Here is a 22,685-nt window from a genome sequence, read left to right on the forward strand (position 1 = left end):
GTTGCCCAATGGTACTGAACCGTTTGGCATGGCTGGGTAGTCAGGACTCTTTCGTCCCCAAAATGGCTCAGGGAATCACTGTCTGGCTGTCATGCGGGGCTGATCTGGCATCCAGAAGCAGGCTGACATTGGAAGTCAGTGCAAAATGACCTAGAGTAGTTCATTATCTGTATTACTGATGCCAAGCTTCAGAATTTTAGTTCAACATTTGTATCATTTGTATAAAGTTTGGAACTTTAGTGTTTCAAAGTTGGCATGAACAAGTTGCTCTTCTTGTTTGCAGCAATTCACAAAGAGAAACCTGAAAAAATAGAGAAACCTGAGAAACTGAAGAAATCTGAAAAACCCGAGAAAGTAAAAAAACCTGAAAAACCTGAAAAAGTCAAGAAACTTGAAAAACCTAAGAAACAGGAAAAAAAAGAAAAAAGGGAAGTCGCTAAATGTAAGTGATAATGGGCAAATATAGTCTTAATAAACATGTCTATCTTATTTGTCTCTTAAGACCATCTATATATATAAAAGAGTGATGGCATCACGGCAATTCACAAAACAACAAAAGTACAGGCCCCCCAACCTCAAAATTTGACAACACAACCCATCATCCACGCCTCAAGGTTGATACAACAAAAAGAAAAGAAAAATAAAGTCCTAATTAGAGGGAGAGCAATAATTTTTTTATCCAATTGCTGCCAGTTTAGAGGGTTAATCTCTGCCCACTTGGTTGCCTAGCAACCAAGGGACAGCCAGGTTTCAGTTAGGGGACAGGCAGATTTAGGCCTCACTTAGACTTCTTCCACAGATTATCAGATTTGCACTGGATTATATGGCAGTGTAGACTCAAGGCCCTTCCACACAGCTATATAACCCATTTATAATCTTATATTATCTGCTTTGAACTGGATTATCTTGACTCCATACTGCCATATAATCCACTTCAGTGTGCATTTTATACAGCTGTGAAGAAGGAGCCTCATATAATCCAGTTCTGAGCAGATAATATAAGATTAGAAATATACAGTAGAGTCTCACTTACCCAACGTAAACAGGCCGGCAGGATAAGTGAATATGTTGGATAATAAGAAGGGATTCAGGAAAAGCCAATTAAACATCAAATTAGGTAATCGTTATACAAATTAAGCACCAAAACATCATATTATACAACAAATTTGACAGAAAAAGTAGTTCCATGCGCAGTAATGCTATGTTATAATTACAGTAGAGTCTCACTTATCCAACACTCGCTTATCCAACGTTCTGGATTATCCAACGCATTTTTGTAGTCAATGCTTTCAATATATCGTGATATTTTGGTGCTAAATTCATTAATACAGTAATTACTATATAGCATTACTGTGTACTGAACTACTTTTTCTGACAAATTTGTTGTCTAACATGATGTTTTGGTGCTTAATTTGTAAAATCATAACTTAATTTGATGTTTAATAGGGTTATCCTTAATTCCTCATTATCCAACATATTCGCTTATCCAACGTTCTGCCGGCCCGTTTATGTTGGATAAGTGAGACTCTACTGTACTGTATTTACAAATTTACCACTAAAATATCACAATGAATTTAAAACACTGACTACAAAAACATTGATTATGAAAAGGCAGACTGCGTTGGATAATCCAGAACATTGTATAAGCGAATGTTGGATAAGTGAGATTCTTCTTTAATATGAAATAATTACTGGGATAGAATAATGCAGAACAATATCATCTCTAAAACCAGGACAGTAAATAAACAGGGGAATCCCACACAGGAAACAATCAGGGCCAGCTAACACCTCCCAACAAAGTATTCCCATCATCAAAATCAGGCAAATCCTGTTTTCTCAGGGCCACAGACAATAGAAGCACATAAAATATCGCAAACAACACCACTCTGAAAACAAGGGAATTCCAGACAGGAAACAATCAGGGCCAGCTAACACCTCCCAACAAAGTATTCCCATCATCAAAGTCTGGAAAATCCTCTGTTTTCTCAGGGCCACAGACAGTAGAAGCACATAAAATATCGCAAAGAACACCACTCTGAAAACAGGGGAATCCCAGACAGGAAACAATCAGGGCCAGCTAACACCTCCCAACAAAGTATTCCTATCATCAAAGTCTGGAAAATCCTCTGTTTTCTCAGGGCCACAGACAGTAGAAGCACATAAAATATCGCAAACAACACCACTCTGAAAACAAGGGAATTCCAGACAGGAAACAATCAGGGCCAGCTAACACCTCCCAACAAAAAATTCACTCAGGGAGGAAACACCCAGGCTTTAATGCTGCAAGGCCATTACATCCTAATCATTTTTCCTAATTGCAGCATTCATACTTGCCTCCAACAAACAAAAAAAACCAATCAGAAATATTGTATATTCACAACCTTTAGGATATAATATCCCCTGATGGCGCAGCGTGTTAAAGCGCTGAGCTGCTGAACTTCTGGACCGAAAGGCCACAGGTTTGAATTGGAGGAGCGGAGAGAGCCCCCACTGTTAGCCCCAGCTTCTGCCAACCCAGAAGTTAGAAAACATGCAAATGTGAGTGCATCAATAGGTACTGCTCCGGCGGGAAGGTAACGCCGCTCCATGTAGTCATCCCACATGACCTTGGAGGAGTCTACGGACAACGCCGGCTCTTCGGCTTAGAAATGGAGATGAGCACCAACCCCCAGAATTAGACATGACTGGACTTAATGTCAGGGGAAAACCTTTACCCTTTACCTTAACTACCACCAATTCCTCAATACTTTATTTCACATACCACCTTACTTCGCCACAGCAACGCGTGGCCGGGCACAGCTAGTTCTTTATATATTTACAGAAGATTTTTTTAGTAGAGTGCCACTATGGTTTATTTTTGTACCCAAAATGTGGTCAAAAATGATATTAAGAAGCTAGCTAGTGGCCAGTTTTTTTTTTCTTCTGTTTTATTTTTAAATACATGTTGGAGATGCCAATCCAAATTAGTAAACTGGAGGTAACCTATATCAATTCCCCCATGGCTGAAACCCTGCTGGTACCAATGGGAAGTGGGTGCATCCTGTCTTTAATATTGCATATATTTATGATCTTCTGTTTACACATACATCATGTACATCTGATACACACAGGTTTTCACAATATCTAGAAATAGGATGATATAACATTAGATATCACATCAAGGTCAACATCAGAGCTGAGTTAGTCTCCAGGAGCAGATACCATCTCCTTTGTGCATGCCCATCAAGCTATACCACACTGCTGTGTTCTAGCCAAAAATGTCATCATGTCTCTTCCAGGGCCTTTCCAGACATGGCAGAAACCTAGGAGGAAGCAGGTTAAACTAACATGCTTCCCACAGGTTTCTGTCCCCATCCCCATCCCAAACCAATGGCTTTCCCTTGAGGGGTGGCTAGGTGCCATGCAGTCTCCCCTCTAGTCCCTCATTTTCCGATAAAAACAAACCTTACTGAAGGGGCCTGCTGGCAGAACAAACCCCTCTGCACAATACTCCTGACATGCAAATTGATTTAAGGAGGGGGGAGGAGGGAAATCCTCTCTCTCTCTCTCTCTCTCTCTCTCTCTCCCCCCCCCCCCCAATGTGCCACCTTCACATATCAGGAGTACTGTGCAGAGGGGCTTGTGCTGCCGGCACGCCCCTCTGGCAAGTTTTTTTTTAGGGGAAATGGGGGGCTGGAGAGGAGGGGGTGATCATGCTCCCACTCCTTTGAGTTCCAGGAGCCTGAAGGACCAGAATGGCTACAAGGATTAACCCCCGGGACTGTGAAAGCCAGTCCCCATAGACCCAATACCTGGAAAGATACAGACCTTTGTCTAAGGTCTGGAACTTTCCAAGTGTCAAATTAATGTGGAGCAAACTGGGAAAAACCAGGTTCCTCTGCATTAATTTGCTTTTACCTCTGGTAAAAGCAAGACAAGTCCCCGCATTTAGTGCCTGTCTGGAAGGGCCTCCAGTTCCATTTTCAGCCACTTCAGCAGTTTCGACCTGGGAGGAGACTTGTCTTGTGTGGGACCAAGGGTCAAAAGAGAGTGAGATGATATTTCATGTGGCCTGTAGACCTTACTTTTTCCACCCTATCTCTGCATCCATAGAGGTACTTTCTTAAGACATCAAATTTAATTCTGAGCTAGAGTAGCAGCATAGTATAGTGGTTTGACAACAACTTTAGAGACTAGGTTTTGATTTCTTGTTCATTCATGGAAACCCATAGGATGACATTGGATGAACCACACTCTCTCTATCCCAGAAAACTATACAACAGGGTCACCTTAGGACCCATCCAGACAGTGCCCATATCCTGAGCCCTGTTGCACTTTTACTGGAGACCTCCAAACAATGCCTCCAGTAGAAGAGGATTAATTCAAGACAAAGCAGGAAAACCCTGCTTTATCCCAAATTATCCAGATCTTCCTGAAAGGCCTGGGTCTAATGGGCTATGGGCCCTGTGGGGACAGGCCGCCTGGTGGTCCTGGGACTACCCAGGTACTTGTCCACACACCCATCTTGCACCTCTGGGCTCTTGGTGCCCACCCCCTTACAACCCCCCCCCCAAAAAAAGTCCTAAAATTGTTAAGGAATTACTGGGCTGCCATTAGGCCTCACAGCACATGTCCTGGAATGTACCAATTATGTGTGAGGAAGCAGAGGAATTGCTCCTGCCTCCCCCCCCCCCCCGGCCTCCTCACTTGTAATTGGTACATTACAATTGGATGTACCACAGGAAGTGTGCTGCAAGGCCTAATGGCAGCCCAGTAAGTCCTTAACAATTTTAGGACTTTGAGGAAGGGCTTGGGCTTGGGGTTGGCTGGTATGTAGCCACTAGGTATGTGCGATCCATAAAAATATGGTTCTAAACTCCTTCCAAAAATAGGGGGCACTGGTGCTTCACTTCTAAAGTGTTTCCAATTTTTTTAGAATTTTGAAATTCTAACGAAACTTACCTCATTGATGGCAGTCGTACATGTGCATTAAGGAAAACATTACTGTCAGTGGGGAAAATTTTTTTACACTATTTTTTAATTTTTATTTTTATTGAAGTTTTAAGTGAAGTATACATCAAAAGTGTGAGAACAAAATTGTTCATAGAAAGTGAGAGAACATGAAAATACAAGAGGTAGAGAACAGGAAAAAACAGAAACTTGAAACCTTCTCTCTCCCTCATTTTTGAGCTACCCTGATTAAACTTGCTACAGTGGTAATACACATTTATCACTGTTAGCTCACCAAATTTCAGAACGTTTGACTTATCCATGGATTTTTGGCAAATTTTCATTTATTTTTATAAAAAAACATTTTTAATAATAAGGAAAATCTGTTCCTTGTTTGAAAGTGTTATTTCCTGTTTAATTGTGTGGTCTTTCCTTTGAAATTAGTTGTTTTAATCCAGTAATTTTGTTTTTGTGACAGAAACTTAAATTGGTGGAGACTCAACAAAGCAAAATTTGCTGCTATAGGATGATGTCCCTTGAGCAAAGACAACATTTTTACCAGTATAATGAACTTTTGCCATGTTTTTATGACAGAACCAATTAGGAAATGACATTTATAACCCAGGAACAGAAATCATAGTACAGACACCATCAAGGGACATCTAGACTGGCCCCCTTTTTCCAGGCAGAAAGGCACAATCCAAACTCTCCTGACATCCAATTAATATGACACACAACCAAATAACTACAATTTAGCACAGATTTATACTCTTACTTACTTTAGCCCTTTTGACAGATTCCATGATTGTATGTATTACAGACTGACTAAATGCCACGGCTTGCTGCTGCAGCCCAATGCATTCTGGGCAATGTAGTTTAGCACAGGCATGTGGCTTAAATAAAATTACTATAAATTGAGCTCCCATCTCCCTCATTTTAAAAGTAATTGGGGTGAAACTTGCTACAATGGTAAAACACATTTTTCTACTCTTTGCCTTTCACTCACCCATGGATTTTTTTGGGAATTTTCAAAGTTTTTAAAAACAATTAAAAAAAAAAACTACGAGAGCAATCTCCGCCTCTCCCTCCCTCCCTGATTGGCTGAGAGGCATGCCAACAGTTTTGATTTTGCCTCTTACCAGGGCTTGGTTGCCCTGTGAATTTTAGACTGACTCTAATGCTGCAGCCCAATGCATTCTGGGAAATGTAGTTTAGCGCAGGCATATGGCTTAAATTACTATAAATGGGGAAATTTCATGGGCTCCTATCTCCCTCATTTTTAAAGCTATTGGGGTGAAACTTGCTACAATGGTAATATATATTTTCCATTCTTTGCCTATCAAGTTTCATAACGTTTCACTCATACAAAGATTTTTTTTGGGAATTTTCAAAGTTTTTTAAAACAACATTTTTAGCAATCTCCCCCTCCCTCCTCCATCAGCTCTGATTGGCTGGAGAGACATGCCAATATGTTTGGCTTCACCTTTCATCAGGGCTTGGTTGCTCTGTGAATTTTAGCTCCATCACAGCTACATCCGAACACATCAGAGACTTATGAATTGAAGGGTTGTTTTTATTCAAATTCTTATTTTTTTGGTGGGGGGGGAGCAACTCTCTTCAAAAGTGTTAAACATCTGAACACAATTCTCAATCATGGGTATTTCCACATCAAACACACAATCCTAGTAGCCACTCCACCTGGAAAGCCTCTTTTTAAGTGGGTGTGAGGACTTTAAGCCACACCAAAGCAGGTTTTTTAAATCATCTTCGGTGAGGGTTAAAGTGCTGTCTGGAAGTGGCCTTAAACTCACCATAAATTCATCAGAAATGAATTGAATGCACACAACAAATTAGTAGCAATTAGAGAAATATGCAACTTCAAGAATGTGTGGTGAGGTGTTCTTGCCTTTCCTTTCTACTTTCAGCCTTCCTCATGCATTTATAAAGGAGATTTGCTGTGGTTTATTCTAAGCAATAGTAAGTCTTAGCTGGAGGGGATATTTTTTTAAAAATTGCATTCTAACATGGACAAAATGTTGTATGGCAAATGTCATTGTATGAGGGTTGAGAAAATTCAATTTCTTTATAATACTATCCTTAAGGAAACAGCATCTGGTTTGAATTTCAAGTCTACCAAAGACTCAAGGGAAAGGTATAAAACAATGAGCAGGATAGATTCAGAGGGTTAATAGCTTCCCAGTAAATGCCTATCAGTTGATGGGATAGAACAAGAAAGAGCTTACATTTTATCATGTTTTGCCACTGTCCGCATACTGTTAAGCAAATTTGGACATGGGACAATCGTGCCTGCCATACTTTTCCTTCCCAGAGAGCTCAACACTTGTTGAAAAGGCTGATAATTTTTGCAGACCTTTTGACATAACTACTATTCACTTAAAATCCTGGCCTCCAGAAAACCCTCCCCACTGAGAATCATTTCCATAGAAAACAGCATGGTATTTTCCCACCACCACGCCATAGTACAGAGGATTGTTCATTAAGGATAACACTTATTGACATTATAAGCTACTTTCCTGAATCAAGATCTGATTGAAATTGATTGAAGTCATCTGAGAATAAGTTGACCACTGTGCTGTCTTTTCTTTTCATTGCATTTGCCTCACAGACATAGAAGGCATTATCTCCTGTCCCAAACATATAGCCTTCCTCAGCAAGCAGGAAAAAATAAATCTTTCATTTATAGACAAGACTTTGAAACAAAAAGAGACAGTCATCCGAACATTTTGGCTTCCTTGACCATGGTCTACTCTTCCAAGAGGATGGACTACTGGCAAGCGATGGGGTGCATCTCACACAAGTAGGAAAACATCTTTTTGCACACAGACTCACAAACCTCATCAGGCGCACTTTAAACTAAATCCACTGGGGGAGGGGAACAACAGCCTGGCGAACACTATATTACCCACGACCACAGGGAACCGCCGTAAGGCTAAACGGAGGGCTGCACAAACACAGCAAGGACCAAGTACAGAGAGCACAATAATCCCAAATAAACAGTTCGAGGGGAGGTCACAGGGGCTTACATGTCTTTACACTAATGCTCAGAGCATGGGAAATAAGCAAGACGAACTCCAACTCCTAGCACAGCACCACACATACGATGTCATAGGCATCACTGAAACCTGGTGGGATGACTCCCATCACTGGAATTTAACCATTGAGGGCTATAACCTCTTTCACAGAAATAGAACAAAGGGGAGAGGAGGGGGAGTAGCTTTATATGTCAAAAACAGTTACGTTGCAGAAGAAATGCAAGACTGTAATCCGGGAAACCAGCTTGAAAGCATCTGGATAAGAATCAAGGGAACCGGGACTCAAAAAGATCTTGTTGTGGGTGTCTACTACAGACCTCCGAGTCAGGATGAAGGACTTGATGAAGCCTTCTGTCAACAGCTGACCAAACAGGCACAAAGAAGAGATATAGTAGTCATGGGCGATTTCAATTATCCCGATATCTGCTGGAAAACAAACTCAGCCAAGAGTACAAAGTCCAACAAATTCCTCACTTGCCTTGCAGATAATTTTATGGTCCAGAAGGTAGAAGAGGCAACAAGGGGATCAGCAACTCTTGATCTAATCTTAACAAATGTGGAAGACCTGATCAATACAGTTGAAGTGGTTGGATCCTTAGGGGCAAGTGACCATGTGCTCCTGCAGTTTGCAATACAAAGGAATGCTGAAACTAAGACAAGTCAAACACGCATTCTGGACTTTAAGAGAGCTGACTTCCAAAAAATGAAGGAATTACTGAGCGGCATTCCATGGACGCCGATATTAAAAAACAAGGGAGTTAAGGATGGATGGGAGTTTTTCAAAAGTGAAATACTCAAGGCGCAAATGCAAACAGTGCCAACAAAGAAGAAAAATAAGACAAGTGCAAAGAAGCCAGAATGGATGTCCAAAGAACTTCTAACTGAGCTAAAGCTCAAAAGTGACATGCACAAGAAGTGGAAAAGGGGAGAAATCACCAAAGAAGAATTCAAACGTATAGCCAACTCCTGTAGGGAAAAGGTTCGCAAGGCTAAAGCGCAAAATGAGCTCAGGCTTGCCAGGGACATAAAAAACAACAAAAAAGGTTTTTTTGCTTATGTTGGTAGAAAAAGGAAGAAAAAGGAGGCGATAGGGCCACTGCAAGGAGTAGATGGGGTGATGGTGACAGGGGATAGGGAAAAGGCAGAACTGCTTAATGCCTTCTTTGCCTCGGTCTTCTCACAAAAAGAAAGCCATCTTCAACCTCAGCAACATGGAATGGACGAAGGATTGGGGGAAATCCAACCCCAAATAGGGAAACAAGTTGTCCAGGAACACCTGGCCACTCTAAACGAATTCAAGTCCCCAGGGCCAGATCAGCTACATCCAAGAGTATTGAAGGAACTAGCGGAAGTTATTTCAGAACCACTGGCAATCATCTTCGAGAGTTCTTGGAGAACAGGAGAAGTCCCAGCAGATTGGAGGAGGGCGAATGTGGTCCCTATCTTCAAGAAGGGAAAAAAGAACGACCCAAACAATTACCGTCCGGTCAGCCTCACATCAATACCAGGCAAGATTCTGGAAAAGATCATTAAGGAAGTGGTCTGCAAACACTTAGAAACAAATGCGGTCATTGCTAATAGTCAACACGGATTTACCAAAAACAAGTCATGCCAGACTAATCTGATCTCTTTTTTCGATAGAGTTACGAGTTGGGTCGATACAGGGAATGCCGTGGATGTAGCATATCTAGATTTCAGTAAGGCCTTCGACAAAGTCCCCCACGACCTTCTGGCAAACAAACTAGTAAAATGTGGGCTAGACAAAACTACGGTTAGGTGGATCTGTAATTGGCTAAGCGAACGAACCCAAAGGGTGCTCACCAATGCGTCGTCTTCATCATGGAAAGAAGTGACAAGTGGAGTGCCGCAGGGCTCCGTCCTGGGCCCGGTTCTGTTCAACATCTTTATTAACGACTTAGACGAAGGGTTAGAAGGCACGATCATCAAGTTTGCAGATGACACCAAACTCGGAGGGATAGCTAACACTCCAGAAGACAGGAGCAGAATTCAAAACGATCTTGACAGACTAGAGAGATGGGCCAAAACTAACAAAATGAAGTTCAACAGGGACAAATGCAAGATACTTCACTTCGGCAGAAAAAATGGAAATCAAAGATACAGAATGGGGGACGCCTGGCTTGACAGCAGTGTGTGCGAAAAAGATCTTGGAGTCCTCGTGGACAACAAGTTAAACATGAGCCTACAATGTGATGCGGCAGCTAAAAAAGCCAATGGGATTTTGGCCTGCATCAATAGGGGAATAACGTCTAGATCCAGGGAAGTCATGCTCCCCCTCTATTCTGCCTTGGTCAGACCACACCTGGAATACTGTGTCCAGTTTTGGGCACCGCAGATGAAGGGAGATGCTGACAAGCTGGAAAGCGTCCAGAGGAGGGCAACTAAAATGATTAAGGGTCTGGAGAACAAGCCCTATGAGGAGAGGCTTAAAGAGCTGGGCATGTTTAGCCTGCAGAAGAGAAGGCTGAGAGGAGACATGATAGCCATGTACAAATATGTGAGGGGAAGTCATAGGGAGGAGGGAGCAAGCTTATTTTCTGCTGCCCTGCAGACTAGGACACGGAACAATGGCTTCAAACTACAGGAAAGGAGATTCCACCTGAACATCAGGAAGAACTTCCTCACTGTGAGGGCTGTTCGGCAGTGGAACTCTCTCCCCCGGGCCGTGGTGGAGGCTCCTTCTTTGGAGGCTTTTAAGCAGAGGCTGGATGGCCATCTGTCGGGGGTGCTTTGAATGCGATTTCCTGCTTCTTAGCGGGGGGTTGGACTAGATGGCCCTTGAGGTCTCTTCCAACTCTACTATTCTATGATTCTATGATTCTATGATTCATTGCAGCAATGTAAAAAATGTTCACAGGTTTTCTCATCTTTGATGTGAAATGATATCATGAATCATTGAGATGCATCACTGGATTGCTTTAAACATTTCCTAAATCAGAACTTTTTGCAAAAGAATTTGTTTCAGTAAAAGCATTGCCTGACATCCTATAAGTCTCTGTGTGACATTGCAACACACTTTTTAGATCATTATGTAAGTCAGAAGTCTAACACAGTTACCAAGAGACCAGTGGCCAAAAGTCCCACCTCCTCTTACCTGACCTGGTAAGCCATATAGTTCTCCCAACATAACTATTTCTGACAGAGTGTGGGGGCTCAGCAACGACACTTCCAGTGACACTGGACAGTGTATTTTCCTTTAGCTCAAAGTACTATGAGAATATCATATGTCAGTGCTTGTTTCAGCATGTCCAGAAAAAGGAATATATATATATATATGTGTGTGTGTGTGTGTGAGTGTGTGTGTGTGTGTGTGTGTGTGTCACTGCTCTCCAACAAGCCAGAAATACTCATCCTGAGATGTGTGGGAGGGATACACTGCTTGCAGAGTGGGCTTTGAAGAGTGGCATTTGGGAGATACATCTATGGATATAACTCAGACTTCTATACCCTTTGATGCAGGAACTTGATTCTTTTGTATATTTATTTGTGCAAAAATGCTTTTATTTAGAAAACTAATTTTTACTCAAAGAGCTGCTTTTTGTGCCAAATAGAAATTTCTCTGGAAGATCCTGAAATGTGAGAAGAAATGTTCAAAACCACTAATTCAGTGACAGTAAAATGATTGAAATTCTACATACCAAAACTAAATATGTTAAATATACATTGCTAAGTAGTGTACATACTTTACAAGTGTACAAGTGCTAAGTGACATATGCAATTGTACTAAGTCTAGATTTTTTCCTAATTTATCTCTTGCCATTAATTAGTTGCACCCTGATGTAGGCATATTATTCAGGTGGTGGAAGAAGAATTCACTGCCCTCTTTTGCTGCCTTTGACTGCCTGAAATTAGTACATAAAGTGCTGTGGACCCTGATGAATGGAGTTGGCACAGAAAAATGGGGACTCCCCCTTCCCCCTGGAGTAAGGACATTTTCTCTCAGTTGAACCCTCCTGTGCATACTTAAATTATATGGATATTGCTGTTTTCCACAGCAATCCATAAAAGTCCTAGTCCACAAACCTTTTGACTGTTGCTTTACCCATAAACTTAAAAAGGAATCAACTCTTTGGCAGTTTAGAAAGGTTTCCCTCTTTGGCAGAGATATGAAGAATGCTTATGAATTTTCCTTCTCTAGACCATAAAGGTGCTTTGATATGTCATCCCACAACTTTTCCACCACTAAATGAAAACAAAATAGCAAGTATGTGGTGGGATTTACTCAAAAGGGTTTATTACAGAAACTGCCTTATAAAAAGAGTGGGTGGCGTGTTTTTTTTGGTTTTTTTTGTTGGGGGGGGGGGTTGATAGGTGAAGTGTTTTTCATCATTCCTAAATTTTAAAAAGGTTCTTAAAATAAGCAAAATCTGTTGTAATCTTGCTGCGTGGGGAGAAAAACTTTGAAAATATTAATTCTTGTCATGTGTTTCAAATGGCTGGCATGCTTATTCCATAGTGGAATGGACTGTCCAGTTCTTTTGTTAAACTGGAGGCTACATTTAATATGTGTATGTCTATCTTTCCCATTGATTTCAAGACAATTTCTACAGAGATTAGCAGAAATATGAGATGCAGGAGGAGATATGAAGTCTTTTCCAGTACAGTGTACTCTTCAACAAGATGGGTTTGTGACCACAGCTGCCATTAGCAATGTGCCTTGGGTCCATTCAGTTCAATGGAAACTTTCATCCTATATTGATCAGGCATCTTCCTCCCCCCTCCCCCCCTCCCCTCCACACCTCTCTCTCTGACTTTCCACTTCACCACATTGAACCAGGTCAAGTGTTCGGTAGAGTAGAGCTCAGTCATACTCTGTTTTGAAATGAAACGGATTATTTCCCTACCTTCATCACATTGCTAAATCTATCAATTTTACTCAGTTTACTCAGTATTCTTTCAATTTATTTCCCATCACACTTTGTTCTTTGTTGAAAAAACTTCCTTTCTTTGAAATGCCAGCTGTTACATGTCTTCAATTAACTGAGTCTAGCCTCTCTTTCCACTGCCTCACTGAGAAGGGAGGGAGGGAGAGAAATTGCAGGTAGCGGTCACATAGACATGTGACTGTACTGTCATTTTAATGGAATCATATACAAGATCCACACAAATGAATAGACAGTTACTTGCAGGGATGCTGATAGACTAAAACATATTTTGACAGTAATATATGAAATGTGATGGATGTATTCTCTGCGGATTCTGAGAGTTAGTCTGAAAAGGAAGCATCCTAAAGTGGAAGTTCCATGTTGCATTCCTACAATAGTGGCCACACATTTTTAATATCATTCTTCAAATTGCCTATTTTCTTGTAGTGGTACACAAAGAAAAGCCTGAACGACATGAAAAATCTGAAAAGAAAGAAAAGGCTGAAAAGAAAAGCATGCCTGAACAGAAAGAAAAATTAGAAAAGAAAGAAAAAGGTAATTATCATCACATTTTCAGTCAGATTCAAATCTCTTTTCAGAATTCTCCGGGTTGTCTTTGACTATCACTCATTCTACTGGATTTGTGTGAAGATGAAAAAGATCTGTGTATTCGGCAGAATGAAGTATGTTAGTGCTTTGAGGAACAGGCTTATTTAGATCAGACCAATTAAGATGATGATGATGATGATGATGATGATGATGATGATGATTTATTTGAAAACTGTCAGTCTTCACAACTTGAGATTCCAAATATCAGTAAAGATACTTGGACTCATGCCTGACTTGAAGACAAATGTCTCCTGCATCAAACATAAAGATATGATGTCGTAGCTATGCTTTAACTTCAACTCCACACTCTGAACCCAACCTTAAAATCCAATCACCTGTCCAGAGCAATTTGGATTTGTGTTGCTGCTAAGCAGGGCACCCCAAGATCACATGATCAGTGACCTTTTAGCACAGTATTACAGTGATGCTGTGATGAAGACTTGTGATCTTCTCAAGGTGCCCCTACTTCTGTGTCACCAGCTGGTGAGAGGAGCTATTCGCATCACTCTATAGAAGTAGTGTCCAACCTTTGGTCCTCCAAGAGTTTTGGACTTCTGCTCCCAGATTTCCTGACCATTGGACAAGCTGGCCAGGGCTTCTGGGAGTCTGAGGACCAAAGGTTGGATACCACTATCCTATAGTTTCCTACTTGGCAGCAGAACATACCTCTGCTGCTCCAGCTTTTAACATGGGTTTCAGGGATATTCACAATCATGTGAATAGTGTCACATTTAAAATTAGAATATGAAAAGTTCTCCTAGGATCATAGGAGAACAGAGCTGGAAGAGACCACAAGGGCTATCCAGTGCAATTCCCTGGATTGCAGGAACACACAATCAACACATTCCCAACAGATGGCCATCCAGAAAAGGAGAGACTATCACATTCCTAGGCAGTGTATTCGACTGTCAAACAGTACTTACCACTAATTCTTCCTAATGTTTAGGCGTTATTTCATTAGGTGTAATTTGAATGCATTGTTTAATTTCCAAACCCCTGGTTATGATGTCCTAAGTCTAATTTTGAATGTCATAACTAGCAGGATACCAGAAAACTTGCTCTCCTTTTTCCTGTTTGTCAGAACTAGATGCAATTTCTGGGAATAGTTCCCTTTTCTTCTTGTGAGGGAATTGTAGCTTATATTTCAAACAGAAACATGGGTCCATTTGGGTCCATACCTTTAAGTGCTTTTTTAAGAAGCAGGAAATTTGCAATAATAATAATAATAATAATAATAATAATAATAATAATAATAATAATAATAATGATGATGATAATAACAACAACAACTACAACAACAACAACTTCATTTTTATACCCCGCCTCCATCTTCCCGTAGGGACTCGGGGCGGCTCACATGGGGCCAAGCCCAAATTTCCACAATAAACAAAACAAAATACATTCATAATAAAACAAACTTCATTGACATTTGACATTACACAAATTAAACCAACATTTTAACAACAATATAATGGCAAGTAAACCACCAAATAAAAACAATACAGCAGATTAAAATAATAAAAGACTGGGCAGTGGTGCAGAGTGCATGATTAAAATCTGATGAGGTAGATAAAAATGCTGTAGTAAAGAGGAGAAATTCGACGTGGAATAAACGAGGATAGTAATTACCAAATAAGAGAAGGGGAAAAAAATAACCTTTCTAATTCTGGGTGAGACTAGTTGAAATTTAGTTGCTGTGTTTTGGGCTGAAAAGGTCTAATTATAATAGAACAGGTGCAGGGATTTGAATTTAAAAAGGAACCTAGTGTTTTCTAAAATGCTACCCACGTATCCCCTAATTTTTGTTATGACATTGTCATGACAGTTACATCAATAATAGAGACACCTGTAGTTAAGAATTTTGATGGGCAGATGTACAGCTTTGGAAAAAATATAAGTGTTCCATTTTAGAGTATGGAGGAAGTTATTTGCTTCCACAGACACAACTCAATATCATCAAAGGTAATGGTAACACTAGGCTTGATCGATCCACGAAAAATTTGATTCTAAACTCGTTTCAAAACTAGAGGGGGGCAGCGTTTCGTTTCTGAAGGTATTTCCGAATTTTGCCCCCCAAAAAATTCGAAATTAACGAAAATTCGTTATCTTCAAAATTAATTCGTTAATGGCGGACGCGCATGCGCAGTGGCAAAAAAAAACAGCACGAGGGGAGATTTTACAGGACTCTCCCGCCCTCATTTTTTGAGTGATCTTCTTCAAACTTGGTACAGTGGTAGAACACATTTAACACTGATAGCTCACCAAAATTTGGAACGTTTCCCTTATCCTCTGATTTTTGGCGAATTTTCATAGCTTTTATAATAAACCATTTTTTAATAATTGCAGAAATCTGTTCCTGGTTTGAAAGTCTTATTTTCTGTTAAATTGGGTTGTCTTTACTGTGAAAGTCATTGTTCTACTTCAGAAACTTTGTTTTTGTGGCTGAAACTTTGTTAAATTGGTGTGTGTGTGATATATACTGTGTATATATATATATATATAGTCCCTGCATATGTGTGTGTGTGTTTGTGTGTGTGTATATATAGGTAAAGGTAAAGGTATCCCTTGACGTTAAGTTCAGTCATGTCTGATTCTGGGGGTTGGTGCTCATCTCCATTTCTAAGCCCAAGAGCCAGTGTTGTCCATAGACACCTCCAAGGTCATGTGGCCGGCATGACTACATGGAGTGCCATTACCTTCCCGCCAGAGCGGTACCTATTGATCTACTCACATTGGCATGTTTTCAAGCTGCTAGGTTGGCAGAAGCTGGAGCTAACAGCGGACACTCACTCTGCTCCCGGGATTTGAACCTGGGACCTTTCGGTCTGCAAGTTCAGCAGCTCAGTGCTTTAACACACTTCGCCATCGGGGCTCATGTATATATAATATACATACACATACACACAATGTGGAGAATATGTGGAAAGGTAGATAGAGATAGATAAGTTGGGAGCCACAGCGAAGGCACCTTCCTGGGAGCAAGGTCTAATAATAATAATAATAATAATAATAATAATAATAATAATAATAATAATAATAAATCCCTTACAATATCCAAGATGGCTCACTGCTACAGAATCTTGGGAGGTTTAGTTTGGTATGGTACCATTATTGGCAGAGAAAGCCAAGCTGTAGGAGTTAAAATCCAATCATTTATCCTCCCTATAGAATCAATTTTATATGCATTTTTAGCTACAGAAAAGCTAAAATCAGGACAGTAAAAGAATAACACCCAGAAAATGGGAATTCCAGACAGGAAACAATCAGGGCCAGCTAATACCTCCCAACAAAGGATTCCCCCAGGTAGGAAGCAGCCAGGCTTTGAAGCTGCAAGGCTATTCAATGCTAATCAAGGTGACCAATTGCAACATTCACACTTGCCTCCCACAGACAAGAGTTCTTTCTCCCACCCTGGACCTTCCACAGATATATAAACCCCACTTGCCTAGCTTCGCACAGACGTCTGCCACAGATGTGGGTGAAACGTCAGGAGAGAATGCTTCTGGCACATGGCCATAGAGCCCGGAATACATACCACAACAGTGTGATCCCGGCCATGAAAGCTTTCGACAACACAACCACAGTATCCATTCAAGTTCATGTAGCGTGGTATGGAGAGACCTGTATTGGGGGGAGGGAGGGTGCGAATCTGGGCCCCTGGGAGTCGTAGTCCTCCCTCCCTCCCTCCCCGGGAGCAGCCGAGGACGGGCCTGGCCCACACCCCCTCGCATCCCGGGCCTCTTCCTCCTCACCGCCGGGCCCCTCTCTGTCTCTCTCGGTCTCTCCATTCCCGGCTCCATCCGCCGCCTTCCCGCCTCACAGAGAGACACCAGGTCTGAGCTGAGGCGAGGCGGCGGCGGCGGCCATTTCCCCCCTCCGTCTTCCTCCTCCTCCTCGGCCTCCTTCCCCCTCGCCCCCTCCCATTGGCTGAGCCCGTGACGCCCCTTTTGCTGAGGGGCAAAAGGAAAGGGCCTGAATGGTGGGAGTTTGGGTGATTTGCAAAAGCTTTTTTTTCCTAACGAAAAAAACGACGAAATAAGAAAAAACGGCCTCTCGCGATTTGAAACCGCGATATCCAGACGTGTGGACAATCAAGGCCGTATATTGCTTCAAAACTAACGAAAATAACGAATTAATAACGGGTAACGGGGAAATCGAATTATTTGAGCAAGCCTAGGTAACACGGATGGTAAATTGACAGTCCAGCAGAGCAACAGTGATCTTGGCTAGGCTAGATCATAAACTCTGCTCTGCAGTTGTGGGTGGGGTATGGAATCTGTGCCCACCTCCAGGACCAGATTGAGGAATGAGTGTAGATGAGCCCCAACATCTTCAAGATCATTCAAATTCAGATTAATGTAATCTACTAGAACTGGCCCTGTTCATTATGGGATTTGGAGTTTGTCTGAATCTGAGCAACAAACTAATACTGGTGTTATAATATCAACAAAAGTTTAGCAGTGAGACTAAATTAAACTTATGTACATGATTTAGAGCAGGACTCCTTAAACTGTGGGTCCCAACCCCAAATGGAATCCTCTTAGCTCTGTGTTGGTGTTCCAAAATTTTTTTGAACTGTTTTATACATGTACATTAATTTGTTATGCACTGTTTACAGTGGACGTAACAGAAGATGCTTCAGTTGTACTCCGTGAAAAAGGAAAATCAGCCTGTTTAGCAAGCTTTGCAAATGTAGATTTGTTATCAGTAAATGTTTGATTTCTATACCTGTTTTATATGTTATATATCCAGGGTCACATAAACATTTTACACCAAAGTCACATAAAAATTTCACAGACCAAAAGGAGTCTCAAGTCGAAAAGTTTTAGAAGCCCTGATTTAGAGTATGCCAGACAACTAGCAAAGGTCATAATCCAGCCTTGAGTCTTGGAGAGGGTTTATTTGATGGTGAAAGTGCTGGTGAAAAACAATGTGAAGTAGTGGTTAGAAGTGTAATGAGGATGGAGAAATCTCATGAACATCAGGAAGGAGGGAGAGCGGAGAAAGCAGAAGTTAGTGAAGCCAGGAAGTGACATAGATAGGTTTCCTACATCTCTTGTTGCATTTCCCTGGCACTATAATGTGAGAAAATTTAGTAAAAAATATCTAGCCATATGAACTCAGACAGCTATCCAATTATACATTTCTCACTTTATGACCTTCATGTAAACTTACAAGCCTGAGTATATTTTTAAATAATAAAATACCAGACTGTACATTTATTAAATGTGTAATTGGAAGATAGTCTGGTTTCCTGTTTGTTTGAGATGCTAGTCTCTTTTGCAGGTCAACCTTTTGGGTCATCTCTTGCATGGCAGATTTAAATAAAACAAAATCATGGAGATATAATGGAGGTATTTTTTCCATGTGCATGATCTTCCAAATGATAATGAGATTTTAGCCCACCACTTCTTTGGCTCCTTTTGAAATGTGGGACACAGCACAACATGATAAACTGTGGTGTTTTCACAAAGCATCACTTCCTTCATCACCAGATTGGGAGGAAGACAGGATCAACCAGTGATGGTGGTGGTGGTGGTGGTGATAATGATAATGATGATATGGAAGGTTCCATTTCATTAAAGTATTTGAGGATCCCTATGTACATAGAAGCAGATTCATTCATAAATGAGATCTAGAGATGAGACCACAAAGCTATTGCAGGGAGCTATTTAGAAGGGTTCTTGGGCCTCTATATGTTTTGCACTATAAGTCTCACCATGCCAAAGCTGAAGTCCAAAGGATAGCAACTGAAGTAAGCCCAAATGGGATAGTGGGAGGAGGAGAGAGAAATTGGGCATTTTAATAACAATGGAAAAAGTAGGATGCCCAATAATTAATCAGGACTGTTAAAAAAAAAGCAGATGTTCACTAATTTAGAGGCCTTGCATTCAGGTGCAAAGAAATAGAGGATGACCTCTACTGTTTTCAGATTTTGAAATGCACATGTGCAAAACATAAATTTACTAGTTTCAAGTTTTAAGAATTTTGAAGGGCAGTGAGGTTAAAAAAATGGAACATTAGTTTTAATTAAGTAAGATAATTAGCCAGCATGGCTGCAACAGAGTCAATAGACAGAAAAAGACCAATTAAATTAGTGATTACCTAATTGTTTGTAGACAGTGTTGTGCTAAAAGTTAACTATGTAAGTCTTTAGGGATTTGAATAACAAATCACAAGTTTTCAAGGCATATGCACACTGTCAATCATTTTTAGACAAATGCAAAACATACATACACTAAACTAGTTCAGGAGGTATAAACATTTTGATTTCATATTGAAAATATTAAAATATATTATTAAAATGTATTATTTAACAAGACATAATGCACTGAAAATGTTTCCTGCATGCATGCTATTAGAATGAACAGGAAATGGGACAGAATATGAACCAAGCTGATTCTTGAACTTTGGCTTTTCATGTGGAAAAGGGAATTTCTTCCCATGATTCTTGCAAAGATTCCCCATGAAGGAAAATTCTCCCTGTCGAAAGACTTTCAATTAAAATAATGCATTCAGCAATTGAGATTATAAATCAAGAAATACACAATAATAACATTATTAAATTTTATATGTATGATTTCAACAGTAATATAATTATATCCATTTTGAACTGCATCCACATTTGCATAAGATGCCTTAAGCATATTTATTGTTTTTATTACATGTCTTCAAGTCATATCTGATGTACGATGACCTTAAGGTGAAACTATCACAAGGTTTTCTTGAGAAGATTTGTTCTGAGCAAGGCTTTGTTCACTTGTCTCCAAAGTCATGGTGCAATGCCATACTGCACTAGTTCCAGCATATCCAAGTAACAGTTTCCATATCCTCTCTCCAAAAATGTATTCTGAAAAATCCCTAATTTGTATCAGATCTGTAAAATTTCCGTTGGGAAAAAGGGGGAAACACTAGTGGATGCAATTCTGTCAGTAGACCACCACTGGATTTCACCCATTATGGTTATTTTATGAAATTGCCATAAAAACAACACTAATCTCCCAAGCACAAAATCCACTTGTGTCTTGTTTCCAAGGCTGATGGATGATAATAAAAGAACTAATTATATTGTACTTGCCTGCAAAGAAAATGACTTGCTTAAGGCAAGTGGACATATGGTATTTGCAGGAGCACTTATAGTCATTTTTCATTTTACTGTATTGAATTTAAAATTTCCTTGGGGCATAATCAAGTTTCAGTATTTGCAGCGGCAGGTTGGGGTTAAAGTTCACACTATGCATAGAAAGGCACAATCGATTGACAGAGCTACTGTTGTTTGGAATAACTTCAGTGGACAAACCAGGCTTTAAAGGAATTGCCAATTGTCATGTCAGGGTTTGTGTGTGTGTGTTTTTGTGAAATTAATGTTTTCATCTATTTTTATGTTGTGTCGATCCCTGAAAGCACAAAGGAACTGTTAAATTTCTTCTTCTTTTGAATCTTTCAACCCAAAAGCCTTAGCCCACACCTCCGGCTGCAAATATTATTATTATACCATGCATGTGCATGAAGGAACTCTAGTGGAACATAGGAAGCTCTAAATGCTGTCACTGCACTACTTGAGGAAGAGCCATCCTGCTGTCATGGTCAGTGTGATGAACTAGGTTCTGAAGACCAGAGTTTGAATCCTCATTCAGCTGTAGAAACCCACTGGGTGACCTTGGACAAGTGGTATCTCTTAGCCTCAAGGGAAGGCTGTAGCAAACTTTCTTCGAACAAAACTTGCCAAGGAAACACTGGGACAGATTTGCCTTAAGGATACTATAAATCAGAAACAAGTTAAAAGCACATGAGTGAAGAAGCAGCAGAATTTTTTAAAAAAAGAATGAGTATATGAACATTCACAGACCATTTTACTAGAATATCTGTATTAGTGCACCTTCACATAACAGGATGGCTAAAGACATATTTGACAGAAATACATATATTATCATGCATAACACAATTAAAACAAAAACAAACAAAAAACCCAAATAACCACTGCCATATGTTTGTCATATTACAAATAAGAGGAGTTTTCTGAAAAAAAGTTCACATCAAGATGGGTTCCCCCAGAAAAGTCACCACAGTGTGTGGTGTATTGTTTGTTGTGCTAATAAGGCAGATGTGGAATAAATGCAAATCGGATATATACAGTGTGAATAAAGATTTTTCCAGTTCCTTCATAACTGCTTCTCCAAATCCAATTCTTCTTATGTATTGACTGTAGTTTCTGTTTTGATTAATGACTGAGCCAAGACATAGAAAATCTTTTAGTATTTCACTGTCTTCATTGTGTGCTTTAAAGTTATGTAAATCATTAGTGGTAATTATTTTCATTTTCTTTTATCTGTAAACCCGCCTTTGCAGTTTCTTCCTTGACTTTCTTCAGTAATTGTTCTAGGGTTTTTCCATTTTCTGCTAGTAGAATGGTGTCATGTGCATATTTGAAATTGCTGATGTTTCTTCCTCCAATTTTTATGTCTTCTTCCTCCAAGTCTAATCCATCTTTACATACACATTCAGCATACAACTTAAACAGAGAGGGTGATTAAATGAAGCCTTGCTTGACCCGCTTGCCAATTGGAAACCATTCTTTTTCTTCATACTGTTTCTTGACAGTGGCATTTAATCCTGAGTAGAGGCTCTTCATCAGGGCAATCAAATGTTGTGGTTTACCCATTTCTTTAATGAACTACAAAATCAAATAAAAATATAGGTTTTCATGATCTATTCTACACAATATAATATAAAGAATACCATTTGTGAAAGAGGGAAAGAAAAATAAATCAGGGACCTGAAAATTGAAGGAAAAATGGTTACCAGTGGCATTCTCATGACAGATTAAGGATGTAGGTGCCTATACTGGTTTATATTGACTGGTGGTTACAACAGATGCATAGACATTACCTTATCTAGGGTTTTTCATTGGGGACCTCATTTTCAGGGAGAAAAGCGTCTTCTCCCCACTTCTCTCTGCTGTTGGCACGGAGTCCCATGGAGCCCATCACATGATGCAGCGCTACCTCCAACGAGACTCTGTACCTGCAGCGTTGCAGCAGCAGGGCCCAGAGGAGTAGGCTGTACACCTGACTCCTCATAGAAGAAAGTAAGAGAAGTCTAAGAGGAAGCGGGGGAAAGTGGGGAAACATAGGGGGAAAGAATACAATGGACCCTGACAGTAGGGAACAGAGTGTGATGCTTCCCTCCGCTGACTCACAATTTCCCCCAC

The 22,685-nt window shown here is 40.3% G+C and overlaps 1 protein-coding gene and 1 long non-coding RNA gene across 13 annotated transcripts in view; one reads left to right on the plus strand and one right to left on the minus strand.

The window, feature by feature from the left end:
• The window catches only part of trdn (triadin), a 303,322-nt gene that overhangs the window by 94,359 nt on the left and 186,278 nt on the right, over window positions 1-22,685 (plus strand). For all 12 annotated transcript variants that reach the window (XM_062979180.1, XM_062979220.1, XM_062979204.1 and 9 more), the window contains 2 exons: window positions 284-442; window positions 13,313-13,420. In XM_062979180.1, the coding sequence (XP_062835250.1) occupies window positions 284-442; window positions 13,313-13,420 (267 nt within the window). The remainder of the gene's footprint in view (window positions 1-283; window positions 443-13,312; window positions 13,421-22,685) is intronic.
• The window catches only part of LOC134298579 (uncharacterized), a 41,061-nt gene continuing 38,403 nt past the window's right edge, over window positions 20,028-22,685 (minus strand). The window contains exon 2 of the long non-coding RNA XR_010005690.1: window positions 20,028-22,148. This is a non-coding gene — a long non-coding RNA (uncharacterized LOC134298579). The remainder of the gene's footprint in view (window positions 22,149-22,685) is intronic.

This window comes from Anolis carolinensis, chromosome 1 (genome assembly GCF_035594765.1).
Source record: "Anolis carolinensis isolate JA03-04 chromosome 1, rAnoCar3.1.pri, whole genome shotgun sequence".
In the NCBI taxonomy this organism is placed as follows: Eukaryota; Metazoa; Chordata; class Lepidosauria; order Squamata; family Dactyloidae; genus Anolis; species Anolis carolinensis.